This window comes from Pocillopora damicornis, chromosome 7 (assembly GCF_964200805.1).
Source record: "Pocillopora damicornis chromosome 7, jaPocDami1.2, whole genome shotgun sequence".
NCBI lineage: Eukaryota > Metazoa > Cnidaria > Anthozoa > Scleractinia > Pocilloporidae > Pocillopora > Pocillopora damicornis.
In genome coordinates, this window is record NC_142676.1 from 4,101,827 (window position 1) to 4,119,331 (window position 17,505).

Consider the following 17,505-nt stretch of genomic DNA (forward strand, 5'->3'; position numbering starts at 1 on the left):
GTTCAGTGAAACAAAGAGAAATGATAATCACCATTGTAATGAATCAAATAGATACTAAAGTGTGACTGTTAATTTTAAACTGGGCCTGTGGATTTGCTCTTCTTCGAAGGAAGCCCAGTTACCATATTTTGAAGCAGATAAAAATTTTCTTCAAGGAAAGTTATTGAATTACCTTCTCAAATACAATGAATCGCTCCACTAAAGACAAAGACACCATTTTCTTTTCTTTGTAAACTGTTTATTTCCCTTTCTCTCACGAGATTACAGCTGCCGAAACACAACAGTCATCACCTGACATAACAAATTTAAAGACTCCGTCCGCTAATAAACTTTTCTCTACTATCACCCAACCCTCAGTGCTGAAGTGTGTAACTTCATTTAAGCGGAAATTAACCCTCTTTCAATCTAGCGGGGCCTCCAAACAAACGAACCCTACCCTCATCCCACCTTGTGATTTCCCAAACACGGTAGTTGGTGAGGTAAATATCACAAGAAACACAGTTCAGGTGCGAGGAGTGTTTAAACTGCACCGAACATTTGTTTTCGTATGAAAAGTGTACTGTCAAGATTTATCCATAAATTATAAATTCATTAATTAAAAAAAAAGACGACGACAACAACAACAACAATAAAAACAACACCTTTACAGAAAACAGAGGGAAAAAAATAAGTTTTAGTACGTAAAATAATTCCAATCCTCAAATATGAATGGCCATTTTATAGTGACGCTTTTAACGTCAGACCCTCCTTTTCAAGTAAGAAACGAATGGGACTTTTCGATGTACTTCGAATGTTAAGTTTGTGAGTGGGTTTCAGTGGGAGATTAGCTATGACGTCTGCCATCAATTTCTAGGCTCTATGACTGTTCAGTTGACGGTTATTCGAATATATGATAAAGTTCGGATATAATGCGCGCTGTCATTGGTTGAAAGAACATGTTCCATCAGAGTACAAAATACGGAGTCGCGCTGTCACGCCATTTGCCAATTTGTACTGTGTCCAACCATTTCCCGAACTTCCGTCCAGCCTTTTTCCGTTAATTGAAAGACTGACCGGCCAATAGCAACAGAAAAACCAGAAGAAAGTTTTTAAACATGCCAAGCGCCGTAATTTACGTCATTATAACGAGAGCAGAGACGATAAACGAAATGTACTGTCTGAGTTTTGACGGCTTCCACGCTCAGTAAGATTACAGGCTTTCGTACGGAAATAAAACTGAAACAGGGCTAACACTCCTATAGCATATATGTAGCTTCCAACTCGAAAACAGAAAAGGACCAAACAGAAATGATAAAAGATATGACCAAATTGGCATATCTGTTAAAATTTATACAATCATGATGATGTCAGGGCAACTGCGATCATGCTGTAGTCCAACGCGGCTAGCTCGTGATGGCGATATCAAGTCATCACAGTGAAGGAAGTCTCCGAAATTTTATCGTGCGCCTTTCGAGTGAATAACTGAGAGCTTGCTTTACGGCGCTGTCGCCTCGAGAAATCTTCATGTTCCTGTAAATTCGGTTGTGGTTCGTTTATGCATAAAACGTGCGCCCTAAGCAATTTGTTTTCTTATTGTCGTATTGAAAAGACTTGAACGTTTTTATGAGCCACAGTGCGGCTGGGTTTCGCTGAACATTTCAATTCTTCACAATTCTGTATTAAAACTAAAAGTTACAGCAGAAGTGTTGGATTCGACGTGCCATACTGTTCAGTTTGTGACCCAATTTTATCGCAGATTGTGAAGTTTGATGGTTTGTGAACTTGATAGTTTGAAATTTTTTCCAGCTTTGGTCTCTTCAACCAATCAGATTATTTGAAGCATTTTAAGTAAGAATTCTGATTGGCTTACTTTAGCGTGTTTTAGGCGAGTATAAAACAAGCTGTAGACACTTTTTTTCACCTCCAAAATTAGACCTTGTCTTCAAAATAGAAAGTAATGCAAGCGGAAAATAACGGGCTATTTCTAATAAAGCAAATAAAGAGGCCTTGACTGTAATCTTTTCTGTTGTAAAGCACTTAGAAAGCGAACAGAGCAGTCATGAAGTAGGAAAAAACACACAACTACATCTTGTGTTTCCCTCTTGACTTCTTTCTAACTGCTTCCCGAGTGCTTTACAACAGAACAGAGCGCAGTCAAGGTTTCTTTATCATACAAACACAACATTTTTATGGTTAATTGAACAATGAGCATAATGGCTTACTTAATGGCTTACTGCTTCCCTGATAACGTCTTCCTTCCGTCACAAGGACCGCTCAAAATACCATTGAGCTCTTTCTCTATAACAAAAGTGTTTCGTTGACCCAATAAATTCTGTTTTCCTAGGAAGTTATTATGTTGCTTAATGTTGTATTCTGAGCCGGTCTTTGTCACGGTATGCGATTCGTCTTCCTGTGTTGACGCCAAATCCGGTCTGTTTTGTCTTACGTGGGATTTAAATCCGTGTAACAAAAGGAAAAGAAAGCGAACAGAGCAGTCAAGAAGTAGGGAAAAACACTCGACTACATTTTGTGTTTCCCCTTTCACTTCTTTCTAGCCGCTACCCTCGTGCTTTACAACAGAACACAGCGCAGTCAAGGTTTCTTTATCATCCAGACACAACATTTTAATGGTTAATTGAACGCTGGGCATAGTTTTGTTTCCGAACTAAATGGTTTACTGCTTCGCTGGTAACGTCTTCCTGTTATGTTATATTTCGCTATTATCATTTTTTTTATAGTCTTGCATTCAATGGCAACATTATAACTCCATAGGAAAGCGAAATTTAAGCAGTCAATGAAGCCCTATTTTTTAGGGAGGAAGAGCTGAATACCCAAAGACTGGCTGCTAAAACATGTCGCTTGGACAAGTGCAGTGACTTGATTTGGAAGCAGAGCGAGGAGCTGTCTCTGTATCTTGTCTCCAGAAACGTATGTGTCTGGAACGTTCGAAAAAAGTGTTTTTTTTCTCTTGTCACACGAATTTAAATCCAGCGTAAGACACAACAGACTGGATTTGACGTCAACACAGGAACACGAATTGTTCACCGTTACAAGGACCGCCTCGCTATACTATTGAGCTCTTTCTTAAGTGTTTCATCAACTCACTACATTCCGCTTTCCTAAAAGGTTATTACGTTGCTTAATATTGTATTGTGAGCCGGTCCTTGTCACGGTATGCGATTTGTCTTCCTGTGTTGACGTCAAATCCGGTCTGTTGTGTCTTACGTTGGATTTAAATCCGTGTAACAAAAGGAAATAAAAACCACACTCTATTTGAACGTACGAAACACATTCGTTTCAGGAGACAAAGTGCAGAAACAGCACCCCGCTCTGCTTCCAAATCAATCTCTGCCTTTTCCATGCGGCAAGTTTTAGCAGCTAATCATTTGTTATTTATGATCTTTTAGGGTGCACTAAAACTCTGTTTTCTTCGCATTAGATTTCTATCGCCTGAATCGACAGAGGAAACGAAAACTCAGAATACCTATTGCGTATTGCAAATAGGATTCAACCATACATGTTTGAAACTAATTGGCTCTCTCCTGCCCTCATGATATCTTGCATTATAGAAAATGAAAGTTACTTGATATTTCTACCATGTTACGAACTGACTTTTATGGCTTTATATTGATTTGACAACTCTAGGCAGTCGCAGGTTAAAATGTTATATGTTAAACTTCTATTTGTGCAAGTCTATTCCTTCATTTTTTTTGTCTGAGCCTTTAATTAGCCATTTATAATTTATGCAGCAAACTCAATGACTCCGCTAATTTTCTCTTTTTCTTTTTTAGAATGCGTTAATCTCGAAATGAGTGAGGGAAATACTGATAATCTACTGAACTCTCCTGCTTCTAATGGTGACAACGTGGAAGAAGGGTTGGACAACCATGGAGGTATTAGATCCTAAGAATTTTACTTCCCACTTCTCGACACTTTACACCTACTAACTCAACAATTTTTTTTCTTTCTTATTCCCAAAACGCTAAAAAGTTGAGAATGATGCCAATCTACCAACTACATCAGAAACCAGTGAGTTGAACGGTAAAAGTAAGGTTATTACAGAAGATACTGTTTACTTTTTTCGTAATTAGCTTAAAAGAAAAAGCTATCTTAAACTTCATTTGTAGGATTTAAGCGTCCGCGAATAACGTTGCTCTGACTAATTGTTGTTGTTTTCCTTTTTATTCTCAATACAATAAAAAGTTAAGAGAGATGCTATTCCACAAGTTCTATTAGCACCCAAGGCGTTTTACGGTAAGGGTAAAGTTATGAAAGAAGATATTGAGTCCTTTTTTCTTAACTAGATTTAATAGAATGAACTACAAAGGTTCAGGTGTAACTTGCCTCGTGTCAATATCAGTAGAAAACACAACGTTCCTTGTAGAAGAGTTAAGCCTTAGGACTGGATCGTTAGAAGCACGTCTTTTATTTATTTTACTAGCTATGTAGATAGTTTTTATTGCATTTATTTTTCCCTAAGTTTTCACCCTCACTGTGAGGTGGACCCCTCAGAACTTGTTTTGATTAACTGGGTCCAGTAGCTATAAAATTCATGTCCACCGCAAAAGAGTGTACTTATCGAGACAAATCCACATCTGTTTCAGGTTTAGACTCTATGCATCACAGGCGAGTAACTAGATTGCTAATGGTGACCTTTTTATTCACAGGAAGCCAAGGGAGCTTAAGTTCATTTAAAGTGGATTTCCCTAAAGAAAGGAGAGAAAGTGAGTTCCCAATGGTACCAACGCCATTCAACTTCATAATCCTATGTTTCTTCTTTACCTCTATCCAGATAAAACTACTTTTTTGACCAAAACCTAAATTTGATGGTGAGAAAGATAACAGTAAGCCTAGCGCAGTTAATCCCGCCCTTAATCAGAAATTCCGTGCTTTAGAATTTGGTCGAACGTGGAATGCAAGAACTCTATTTGCGAGTTCGATTGGCCATGAATTCAAATAGACTTAGCGTCAAATAAGCACGCAAAAATAGTTTTCCAATTTCATTATCCTTCCTTTAAGATGACTATTTCGTTGTTAGGCAAAGTCCATTGACTTTGATTAGAAAAATAATCCATGCTGTACGAGAATGACAAGTAAGTCGATGTATAAACATTTCAACCTATTAATATGCATGAGAATTCAAACCAAAAAAATGACAGTCTGAATCTTTTTATTTATTAGTATTTACAGAAGTATGCACGGGCGTGAATAAATCCACAGTACCAATTGTTCGTAACATGTTCAATCGAAAATTTTTTAATTTTCCCAGTTTAAGCAACATTTAGTTGAATATGATTTTGTCAGATAATCATCTCTGGTCATGTCTATTATTTTCACCTAGCATTTCAAAAACGAACTATTGGAAATCTAAACTGGCCATTTCATTCTTGTTTTAATGACACAAAGCACAGATAATCTTCAAATTGATTTGTAAATATGCTCTTTATTTTTAGGTCAGAAAATGGATTCTCTCGAAGACTTTCTTAAGGAAGGAGAAAAATTTGATTGGGAAGATATAAAGAAAGTAGTTACAGCAAGCGCCCTCTGCGATGAAGAAGATCCTATTGACAAAGCATTTATGGTACAATACGCGAGTTACATGCGCACGTTGAATTTCTCACTGTCACTGTTTAGTTTTCTTTAAAAGACATCGCTCAATACCGTCCTGAGGTTAATAATTTGTTAATAATTGGTTAATGAAGGCTTTCCAGAATGTATTGTTATTATTACTTGTACATAACTAGGTTTTGGAGGTATGCTGCTAAGCTTCGTGAGGTGAAGAGAATAAACAACTACGAGCCCTCATCTAGACCGCCGTCGTTGGTGAATTTCTATCGCGGTGTTGATGTTTTTGAGAAGACGGCGGTCTTAGAACACGATAACAAAACTAAACACGTTTTTCTGTGGTTCATTGTTAATTTCATTGATCATGATCCACTGGTACACCTGTAGGGCTGGATAAACCATTCAACATGTTCAAATGAGACGTCGTTCTGATAAAGCGTGAATCCCTGAAAGAAAGCACAACGGTCTGTCAGTAACAAGCGGATATCTAATGAAACAACACCATCTTTTCGACATGATGATGAGAATCAAATGTACTGCTAACAGCGCCCCAAAACGCATTATTTGTGGATGAGCTAAGATAAAGGGATGCATTAGCAGACTTTATATTAGTTTATATTGTTTACTGATAAATCTGAAAAGGAAAAGAGAAATAAATCTCTTGAACTCCTGGTATCCAAAAAAAATATAAGTTGGAATTTTGATCTCTAGCCATCACCTCAAACCCGTGGAGTTTCGAGTGAGTCGTCGTAAAGAATTTTTTGCGCAATATGATTTCATCATCAATTTATCATTTGTTCATTCTTGTTCTCTTCATGCAGGTTCATATGAAACTTTGTCAAATCGCTAAAACAAGTACGGAGAATACGAAAGCGATTGAAAAGTTGGCTGATAGAGTGGATGACTTTGCTTATGATTTATTGGACCAAGTGAAACGAATTGAAGAAAAAGAATTGCATGATGAAGTTGCGGACCGCTACGCCTCCCTCTTCAGTGAAATGACGGCTAAAGCAATTGCTAGAGGACGGAAAAAGGTGCACTATAACTTCTACCTAATTCCTAATTTTTCACTACCTGGTTCATTTATTATACACAACTTGCCGATTATTTTGCAGTTTGTATCCCATCCATTCATTTTCAAAAGAGTAGAAAAACGGTGGAAACTTGGCTTATCGGAGGACTTTCAGTCACGACTGCCTCATCGCTTTCTTCTCTTGCTGATCATGATGCTTGACGCAATACTTACTCCGGTTATGCTCCCATTGAATGCATATGTTGCATCCAAAAACCAACAGGGAACAAATTTGACTAATATCCAAGGTATTTTGAAACGTTAGTTACCACTGACGATGAAGTCCTTCATATGACTATCCTTAGCTGGAAAATTAGACAACTGGATAAAATGTTACCCCCGAGTTCAAATCATTTATTTACTGTGGCGAGGCTAGGATTGTGCATGCATTTGCTTGACGACGTCAGGTTTGGTATGAAATATGGTGTCATAGTAAGTGCCATACTGAAAACCTTAGCTTTATACTGCACGGAGGTGGTGCATATGACAAGTTTTTGCTTCTGGTAGAATCAACGTTTATTCAAAATGCTTTTCTGTATGTGTACAAAGACTTAAGACCATTTTTTATTGTACACGTTTCCTTCAGTGCTTGAAAGAGCTGAGAAGATGTTCAAAGCCTGATACTAGTAGAAATTTTATGCAAATTTTGCGACTACGAAATATTTAATCTACCTTACTTTTATTTACTCCATAGGCATTTATGCAAAGTACCTCGAGACTCCCTACGTCATTTTCATGAAGACTCAATTTATGCAACTGACCTTCATTGGACTTTTCTTTCGGATATCCATGATTGGTTCGTCTATCGCTCCAACCGTTGAAGAGAGCTTTATATTACTCTTCTTTATTGGATTTGTTCTTAGTGAGATCCAACAGTATCGAAGTTCAGCATCGAAGGTTTATTTAAGGTAAACGAAACTTTAGGCACGCGTTATAATTGTAGCCTGCTGCTAACTCGTGATCCGCATCGGAATCAGTCGGGGTTTTGCTGCTGTTGGTGTCATTCTTTTTTTTGTTGTTGTCTTTTTTTCTTCGTTATGATATGCTAAGGAACGTCCCTTAAAGAAGAATATTGCAAACAAATTTTCGCTCGGGTTAGTTGGCCAAAAAAAAGGGAAAGGTGAGTTCTGCTTGTTGATGCAACTGACCTTTCGCATCTCTGATCTCGTGATAACATGTCCTACCAACTGAGCCACAGAACACTGAGTTTTCTTGTCCATATTTGGTGGTGAGTCAGGGTCACGCAGGTGCTTAAATGGCACGTATTGTTATCAATCAAAGCTACCGTCTTTTTCATTTAAATTTTTTCCTAGGCCACAGAATACTCAGAATTGTTAAAAATATATATATAAACATTTCGAAAGTGCTCTAGAAAGTCAGTTATTAAGTTTAGTACCTGTGGGATAACTTGAAAAGAAAAGCTGCAAATTGTCAGAAACTTTGGGGTAAAAAAATCTTGACCGCCAGCGGAATATATAAAAGGCCACCGTGATATTCAAACGGCTACATAGGTTAGCTCCGGACTATTAAACTTCGAAATTCTCTGAACGTAATACAAGGTACGACCTGTGAGACTCCGAGAAAAAACTCAATGTTTGATTTTTATGCACAGATAACTTCAAAAATATTTTTTAGTTATAGTGTTGCCACATGTCGGAATAGCCTTCCTTACAAGGCGCGGCGTTCACTGAAAGCAGCTTCTCAAAATGCTAAGTGTCGTTCATGGTTATAGTTATAGTTGTGTAGCTATAGTATGATCCTTTTTAGAATAGCAAATGAAGTGCCCGTGGTTAAATGAAGTTTATTGATTGATTGTTCATTAAAACTTCAGACGAGCGCACCTATCCCGCAAATATTCTCGTTATTTGACTCAATGAAATGACTTTTTCTTTTTGTTTGCTTTTTTTTTTTTTGGCAGAGACATTTGGAACTACTTGGATGTGTTGATAATGCTCGTTTACGCCTTCGTCATTACAGTTCGAATAGCAACTGTTATCATTGGTGGTGATCCCTATAAAAATCGTTTGTTGGAACTCGCTAATTACGGTTATGGATTCGATGGCATGCTTCTTATTCTACGATTTTCCAGCATCCTAGAGCTCAGTTCAGTTATTGGTCCATTACAACTGGCGTTGTTTCGCATGTGTCTTGACTTACTGGTCATACTTATCCAGTTTTGTTTTGTCATTGCTGCATTCTCGTTGGCCATCACTAAGTGTTACACAGCTGAGACATCCTTCCTGACGCCCTTGAACAGCGGATCAAATAATGTAGAGTAAGTTCCATTGTTTTCTTCTCATATTACTTTGTAGGAACTTTTTTAAAATTTCACAACATAAAGTTTCCTTAAAAAACCCGAACGCATATGGATTTTTGAATGCAAAATTAATATCTAAAATAAAAACCATTAAATCATTATCTACCTGTCTTCAAAAGTGCTTGATCTATACTTATGTCTAGTAGCGAATGATACAAGAAGTAACATAGACTCTGCTGTTTTCATTTGCACCGCCAATTTTCCATACTTTATTTCTGCAGTGCTTTACTAAACGAATTTCCCGTATCTAGCTTTTGTTTGAGGCTCCGAAAATACACATGCCTTCGAATAGAATTCCTTTCTTCACTTCGCCAGCTGTTAGATGTGGGCAGGTCAATTGAGTTGTCTTTTCTTCCGTTGAAAGGTGAAGCACTATTTTGCGAAATGTTATTGGCCGTTTCAACGCAGACTGCCATTCTTTAAAAGTAATATCCAGTTTAAAAGGGGCTTCTCACGATGTATTCTATCTTAATATAATAATATTGTTACTGTTTTTTTTTAATATTGTTAAAGGTACTGCGTTGAAGGCAGTTTGAATTGGTAAGTCAACTACGCTGATAGTTAAATTATCACTTATCCTGTTTCATCTCTTCTTGTCTTATATCATTATATCTTATCTCAACATAATTCAAGAAGAACAAAACTAATCATCATTTCAAAACTCTTAAACAATCTCGCGTGTTTCTTTCAGCTTCTTCAAGTCTGCAAGGCAGCTAGTCTGGTCTGTATTCGGAATGACCCATTTCGAGGAGATGGAATCCATCACTAGTTTAACCTCGGACATCGTTGTTTTTCTGTACTTGGTTTTCTTGGTTTTGTCAGTCATCATGTTGGTTAATATTTTGGTAGCCTTGTTGACAACCACATATGACAAATACAAGGTAATAGCTAATGAATAAAGAGATAATAATAACTTCTTATTAACTGAGTGCGAGGGCCGTAATGGGGAATATTGGCAGGAGGTCGTAGCAGTGCGGACCGAGCGCAGCCAGGTCCGTACGAAAAAGACTAAGGGCCAATATTCCCCAGTGCAGTTTGAGCAATCGAAGTTAGTAAGTAAGATAACTTGGCTTTATCAACTGAGATGATAATCTAGATTAGCCCATGTGAAGAGTTTATAAAGCGGAAGTTTCGAGCGAGTAGTTCATATGGTACTCGTACCATACTTGATTATTTTGAAATTGCCTGCTTTCGCATCAAGATATACACGGTCTCCGTGGAAACAGTACAAATGGCAAAGAGCGCACCGATAAGATCCAATCAGAACACTCAAGACTTCCTTACGATAGACCAAATTAAGTTTACTTCCAGAAAATAAAAGTAATTCTTTTTTTCTCAAGCATCTCAGCGGTCCGGAATCCAAAATTCCGTGAGCTCCAGCGGTCCATGTTTTCCCATCCGGAAGGAAAGAAAAGATTTTCCCTCTCCATTGCAGCAAACAAACTCTCACAACTTCAAAATGTTCATTTAAATCTACTTACAGTGACTTTCCTTGCCATCGAAAACTCAACAGAAGTCAATCTTGGTAGATTATAATCGGCGATGGAAGTAAACAACACGGAAAAGATCGTCGTCATAGTTATTTAACTCGAGTTTGTTTGTCAAACTAACACCAGCGAACGTATCTAGGGGAGGGGCCTGGGGGGCCCGGCCCCCCGGTCCCCCCCCCTCTTATTTCCAGAAAAAAAAAAAAGGAGAATCGCAGAAGGAAGAAAAGCCGGCAGGGCAAGCGAAAAAAACCGGGCTCCACTTTAGTTTGAGGTCTGGATCCGCCACTGAACACTGTCCTTCAATCAAAAGTTTCATGTGCCTTTCTTTTCCCACGCATTCTCTAATTGACAGGTGTCGGATCGTGATAGATACTTTTCAGAAAAAAAATGTTTCAAAGTTTGCTTTGAAGCCCTTTTAAATTACAGTATTTGTCCATGCGGAAATGGGAAAATGTTTCGAGGAAGCCTTCAATTTACATTACCTTTGTTTTCGAAACTACCTGCTTGCTGAAAAAAATGTTTTTTTTATGAAGAATCTTGCCTTAATTACAGCTCTCAATTATTTGGGTTCTTTTTGCAAGCATTATTTGGGTTCTTTTTGCAAGCATTCCGGAAAAAAAAATAAAAAATGTTATACACCAGCTTAGCTTCGTCCGTATTGGGAAAAACCGTGCCCTCTGTCTTGAGTGCTGATCCAAAACCTCGGGTACAGTTTTTTTCCAATACGGACCTCCCGGCTGATGAATAACATTTGTACATCCTTTGAAAATGCTCGCCTTGGTTTTTTCTTTTGGTAATACTGTGAACCGAGAATATATGGATCATTTTCCATTACTATTCGTTTATTTATACGCTCGATTAACTCTTTTAATATATTAATTTTTTAAATTATTTTTTTACATAGACTAACGCAGAAATAGAGTGGAAATTCTCACGCGCAGTCATTGAGGAACAGTACAGACGCATGCACTTAGTTGTGGTACCGTTCAACATAATTTCTGAACCACTGAAGGCCTTATATTTTGCACAATTTTCGGATAATCTGGCCAAGGTACTAGAGTTAAAGTCCAAAAGAATTTATTGTATAGTATAAGTAGCTTTGGAGAGCTTTTCTTCTGTCTCTTCAGCGAATTTTGTTGTTGTTTTCAATAATACATGGGTCGATTAAAAGTGGCGAGTCTCAGCAACGAGAATTAGCGTCGCAGCTTTCCACATGTCTATCAGGCTAACGAAATTAGCCTCCATTTTCTCCCGCCTTTACGGCAACAGGAATAAGCTCGCATAAATTAAGCCACTGTTGATCAGGTAAAAAGTGCCTAACGAGTGGAAAAACGCTAATGAATTAGTTGCTCCTAATTTTAGTTAATTATGTTTGTGATCGGTTGAGATGGCGGCGTAAATTTTTCAAACCAATCACAGAATGAATGAAAGAAAAGCCAATCCAATCCCGGATTATTTTCAAACTTATGAAATATCTCGCTGAGGCTCGAAGAATGGTTTTACATGTAAGAGCGATAAGTTAGAGCTACTCTACATAAGAATATTGAAGAAATATTCAAACTTACCTTAAATTTCTTGTTACTTTTATTTTTGTACACATAGCGAAAGGATCAGAGGAACGAGAAGTACAAGAAGTTTTTTAAAAAAAAGTTTTTCCCTAAAATAACAGAACGCTACAGGAGAAAATATGACGAATCATTTCCGTCAACAGGTACATGGTTACTAAGTACAGGTTCAGTTTTCAGCCTTTTAGTGATTAAATAACATAACATGGAGGTTGACCCTATGATGTTTCCCGAAATAAAATGTAAAACAGCAAAAGGTATATACAATAAGAGAGATTCAAGAACTAATTCAGCTATGTACAGTAAAAGGCTCATAAGCTATATACAATAAAAAATATTCAAACACTATTTGCAAGAGATAAAATAGATAAAATCGATAAAAAAGACAAGCAGCTAACGGATATTTAAAAAGCGCTTCAACGCACTCTTAAAGCGGCTCAGGCTCCAAGCCTCAACGATGGATCCTGTTAGGCTATTGCAGTCCTGTGCGATTCAGATAAAAAAGGAATATTTATAAGGATTACACTTTGCTGGCTTATCGTAGAGCTTATAAAGGTGGTTGGCGCGGGTTGAGTTACGCTTGGTAAATTCAAATAGATTGTTTTTTGCCGAGAGCAAGCGAAGTTCGTTGTACTTTTTCTAACGCTAGGACATCTTTAACCAAAAATGGACTCCAGACCGGAGCAGCATATTCTGGAACCGGACGTACGAGAGATTTGTATAACGTAGAGAACGCACTGGTATTCGACGAGCCAACTGCTCTGTAAAACAAGCCCAATAACTTTCTTGCCTCATTAACGGTCATGTCAACGTGCTCGCTCCATACTGCTTACCCCTTCCACAAAATTGAAACGTCTTTCCTTTCGGGCAGAATGTTAATTCCTTTATTTTCTCTCTCACCCGTATCCATTTAGGCAACAGAAAACTAGACAAGCTGGGAGAAAACCTCAATTTCGTGAGGAATGATCTAGAAGAAATGAAAAATCAGGTAATTTTGTTCACATAACATGGCGAATTAATTCACCCCGACCTCTTTATGTCCAATTGGTTGTATGTTTCGACGTTGCTGTAGTGAGACACATAACCCATAATAGCACAATACTGTATACAACTAGTTCGAGAAAAGTTGGCCGGGAAAAGAATACGGTACCACGCGATCATCTCGAAAGACATTATAGATATTCGGTAGGTAGGTGTTAGGTATTTGATAAGTCAAATGAATAAATTAATTACTAAGTTCATCACACCTACTGTGGCTCATATTTACAGTGAATTCTGTACCACATTCCTCATATGAAGAGGCCAAGGAATAGTGACCAGAAAACTACTTCCATTGACTTTCGGGGTTGTCGCGTGCACTTTACCCTTTTTTGCCGACAACCTTTCAGACGCAATTTGTGTCTGTGTTCTCCCATAACAAATGCCTTAAAAATGTTTTTTCTCTATATGAAGACGGCTCTCAGATTTCATATATCCCAAGAAAGCGTAGGTGAGACGAGTCTTAATCCTGGCTCTCACATTGGAACCACACTCTGTTGTGAAGCCATTCGTGCTTTGAACAATTTGACCCTGATTTCAATTTAGGAAGTAATGATCTGATTATCTGATACTGACTTCTTCTTCACTTCTCCTTCTTAAAGAGGATGACGAACCTGGAGAGAAAACTTGAACATGTAATAGAGCAACTCCAAAGGATATCACAAGGAGATCCGGTAAGGATTGTTTGTAAAGCGTTCTGTTCTATGTTTACCCGTGCCTCTCTCTATTTGCTCGAGACTTTCAATGTCCATCTAATTAAGGAACTCCAGCGCGCGATGCGTTCGCCCGAGGAAACCCATAATTAAGGTGATAATTCAACTTAAAAATAACTATTTTTTTTGCGAAATGACCGTACGAATTAAACTATTTGGAGCTCAAATTGAAATTCAACCCACCCAAGAATAATACAATTTCGTAAAAAGCAACGTTTATTTATTTCGAGGTAATTCAAACGTCTATAAATAAAGTTTACTTCTATGAAATAACTTTCATCATTGCATGTAAAAGTAGTAACTGTGATGCCTGAGCAAGGTTAATTAAGTTTCTGCAAAAAGTGACTTAATTTAAAATTAAGAAATAACGAAGTTTGGAGATTAAGACAAATGTTGCTCATTCTGTTGGTGCAAAACAGACTTTATCAAAATTTTCACAAGAGAAGGAGAACAAGGGAAGATCAAAGAAAAAGGTATCATTCGTCGAAGCGGACGAAGGAGCAAGCCCATCATCATCAGGTAACATTACTTTCTCTTCGTGAAAGGCTTTACTATTTTATTATTTTTTTGTAATAACGTACATTTCAGCAAAACCATTACTTGTACGAATGTGGGCAATCGAACAAAATTACTTGCGCATTAAAACATCCTACCCTGTCCATTCTGACATTCGAATGCGTTTCACTTATCGGTTGAAGGCTGGATTAAGGTGAATCTTAGGTACATCCTTTGGATTGTTTAGAATCTTAGAATGAGATATCAAGACCGTCATTTTGCCGTCAAAAATCTATCAAGAAATTTCTTTCTAGCCAACAGAAAACTGGGTACTTCAATGGCAGAAGTACATATACATCTATCTCAGGGGGAGCAGGTACAGGTATAGTGTTTCGCTTTTCATCTGTCTAATTTAGGCAAATCATAAATTTAACGAGTCAAGTTTACTATCTGCTGTTACATAGTGCACATTTACTGTCAAGTGTCGTGTGAGTCATAAGGGGACCACATTAAAGCCGCCAAATCATTTAGTACTAGGTGGAAGACGACCTTTGTACCTGTTTGCGTGTTATTATTACCATTCAGTACGTAACACTATCAGGTGGCTGGTATGTTGGCTGATAATGTCCACGGTTGAGGGATTTAATGAAAAATGGATATTTGGCCGAGAAGCGAATCTTCGTGGGAAAATGTGAAATCTTTAGGACATAATCTCAGTTATACCTACGAATTCACATGTGCTCTCACTCAAAGTAACGAACCGATCATTTATGACAGATACTACATAATTATTAGGACACATTTTCTCAGTGAGGCTGATACCCGTATTCACGATATTCTTCTTTCATTTCAACCCAACAGGCACAAGAAGAAAAAGAGAATCATATCACCGGAACCTCCCAAATGCAAAACTTCTCACAGGACGATGGCCAAGATAGTCACTTGTGAATTAATCGATCTTTTCGACGAATTTCTCTCACGAAGCAAATTCTTTGCAGTGGATGATATGTTACTTTGAGTCTATATATGAATTGAATTTGCAGAGGGCGTGTGTTGACTGTGGGGGTGTGTGTGTGTGGATTTGATATTGAGAATATTTAGAATAATTGCAAATGATCTAAGGAGAAATCTCGCAACGTGATCGCATTGTGCCAACGTGCACAAAATTAATTAGCTCAGAGAGGAATTACTTCCTTGATCCCACGACTTCTTCAGTTAACGCTTCTATAAATTTCGCGATGTTTGGGGATTTTTATTGTAACTAGCAAAGGAAGCAGACAACACTAGGCATACTTGACTGATTATGAATGATAGTTCTGGAATATCTCTCTGCAGTTTTGATTCAGTGTGGAATGAAATGCGAAAGCAACTTCACTTTGATCAGTGTAAATACATTCAAATACTGCACGTACTTTTTCCAAAAAAAGAAATTGAATCATAGAAGACTAATGCACCAAAAAAATATAACTTCGAGGTAAATTTGGCTCACTCAAGTTTGTATTTCAGTTTTTTAGCCTTAACAGAAAACATTAATATTTCACTGAATTTTTCCGTGGTAAGTAAGATTTACGCTTTCTTTTTACTGTTTTTTTTTCGCCGTGGCGTACCTGAAAACTAGTTTTTGAATTAAGTGTGCGGGTTACTTAAATAAACTCTTAAACGAATTCTTGATCATGACCGTTTAATGTGTGGAAAGCCAATTTTTAAATACATAGGCAACGTGTTTCCAGGAGGAAGTCTCCAAGACGTACAACACATTTATTAAAAGGACTTGAACATGGATGTATTAAGTGAAATTTGAAGCTGTTTTTTTGTACTTACCACGTTTAGCTCCATAATAGTGTTTTATCAAGAATACCTGAAGGATTTGAAGGCTAAAAATTGATGGCTTTATTATTATTGCGACAAGCTTATGGGGGTTGGCTCTTGAACACTCGCTCAAGCAACAAGGACCATGTTTGGGTTTTAGGCCTGACAACCTCAGAAGATTAAAAGCTCTCTGTAGAACTACTAACCCAAATATTTTTACAAGGTTTGTAAGAGTGAAAAACAAAATAAATGATGTTCTACGATTATTGAAAACAAGAAAACACAATCCAGAACAGCTTTGGTGGTAAAAACCAAGACCACGAGACAAACCAAATCAAGAACACCACTAGCAAAACCCAAACAGGAACCAGTTGTTCATGCTGTTCATTGCAAATATACTAAATATTTTAAATCAATCGAGCAAAGGTATATAATTTCAAATCTAGACAACTGGAAATAACACACTAATCAGGAAACGTAACGTGGGGGCTAAATCTACAAATAGGTTGGTGATAAATATCTTACATTTTTCCAGTTGTTCGTCAATGTGTGAAGTCATCAGGCAAATACCTTGAGTCGATGACCAAGACGGAGGGGATGCGGTGATAATACCCCAAAAGACTCTCTCCAACCGCGCTCAACCAAAACTTTTATTTAAAGAAGAGACGGCCGTCAGACTTCATATCTAAGCTTAAGTCTTTTTTTTATTTCGTTTTGTTTTTTGTTTTTTTGTTTTTTCTATTTTATTTTATAATTTAAGGGTTCTTTTAGCTTTTAAAACGAGCGGAATTGCTTTTCGCCCGAAATTTCTCATTTTTACATTTACAAGCCAATCTTCTCGGCCACTCACGGTATATATACCGAACCAATATGTTGTATTTGATTTCCACTTCGGCCATCTTTTGTCAAGGTTTTCCATTTCCAACAGTTCCATCAGTTCCATCAGCTCCTCCTAAGGTTGAACCGAAATATCAGCACGAAAGCTTTGGACATCCAAGTCTTTGCAATGCCGATACCAAATATTGTAAATTAATTTCTTTATTCGGCGGTGATATGAAAATTTTACGATACCCCTAAATTAAACTGATATAAGACACTCCCGAGAACAATATGTTACTCGGGTGGCTAGTAAGAATTAAGTAAATCGAAGTATTAAATATTTGCGAAATGATTGTTTTGAAGACTTTTTAGCTCATTCATGCTTAAAAACAAAAGATATCAAGAAACGGGCAAGGAATATTTCACAGTAGTGCACATGATCGTAAAAGATGAGTGTTAGTGATATTTTGCAGCTAGAGCACCATTTGATGCCTGATTATGCCCACCCAGCCCACCCTCTGCCCTACAAACACACATACACCAACAAAAAGGACACTGTCTGCCTAATGACCTCTGCCCGTCCCACCTTCAGCCCCAAATTTTTTTTCAATTCCCATCACGACGAATGCACATGTTTTCTCAT

The 17,505-nt window shown here is 37.5% G+C and overlaps 1 protein-coding gene across 8 annotated transcripts; it reads left to right on the plus strand.

The window, feature by feature from the left end:
- The first annotated feature begins 3,246 nt into the window (after positions 1 to 3,246).
- LOC149042126 (short transient receptor potential channel 5-like) lies at positions 3,247 to 16,024 on the plus strand. Of its 8 annotated transcripts, none has more exons than XM_089213726.1 (19): positions 3,247 to 3,343; positions 3,771 to 3,872; positions 3,970 to 4,026; positions 4,183 to 4,233; positions 4,647 to 4,703; positions 5,433 to 5,560; positions 6,366 to 6,578; positions 6,660 to 6,864; positions 7,311 to 7,524; positions 8,535 to 8,891; positions 9,447 to 9,473; positions 9,625 to 9,814; positions 11,328 to 11,474; positions 12,026 to 12,134; positions 12,903 to 12,976; positions 13,629 to 13,700; positions 14,159 to 14,258; positions 14,549 to 14,616; positions 15,096 to 16,024. In XM_089213726.1, the coding sequence occupies exons 2-19, from the start codon at positions 3,788 to 3,790 to the stop codon at positions 15,180 to 15,182; spliced, it is 2,241 nt and encodes a 746-aa protein (XP_089069852.1). In that variant the 5' UTR covers positions 3,247 to 3,343; positions 3,771 to 3,787; the 3' UTR covers positions 15,183 to 16,024. The 8 variants fall into 8 exon arrangements, with proteins under 8 accessions (XP_089069852.1, XP_089069854.1, XP_089069853.1 ...); XM_089213728.1 differs by having other exon boundaries at positions 14,549 to 14,610; XM_089213727.1 differs by having other exon boundaries at positions 3,970 to 4,020.
- The last annotated feature ends 1,481 nt before the right edge of the window (positions 16,025 to 17,505 follow it).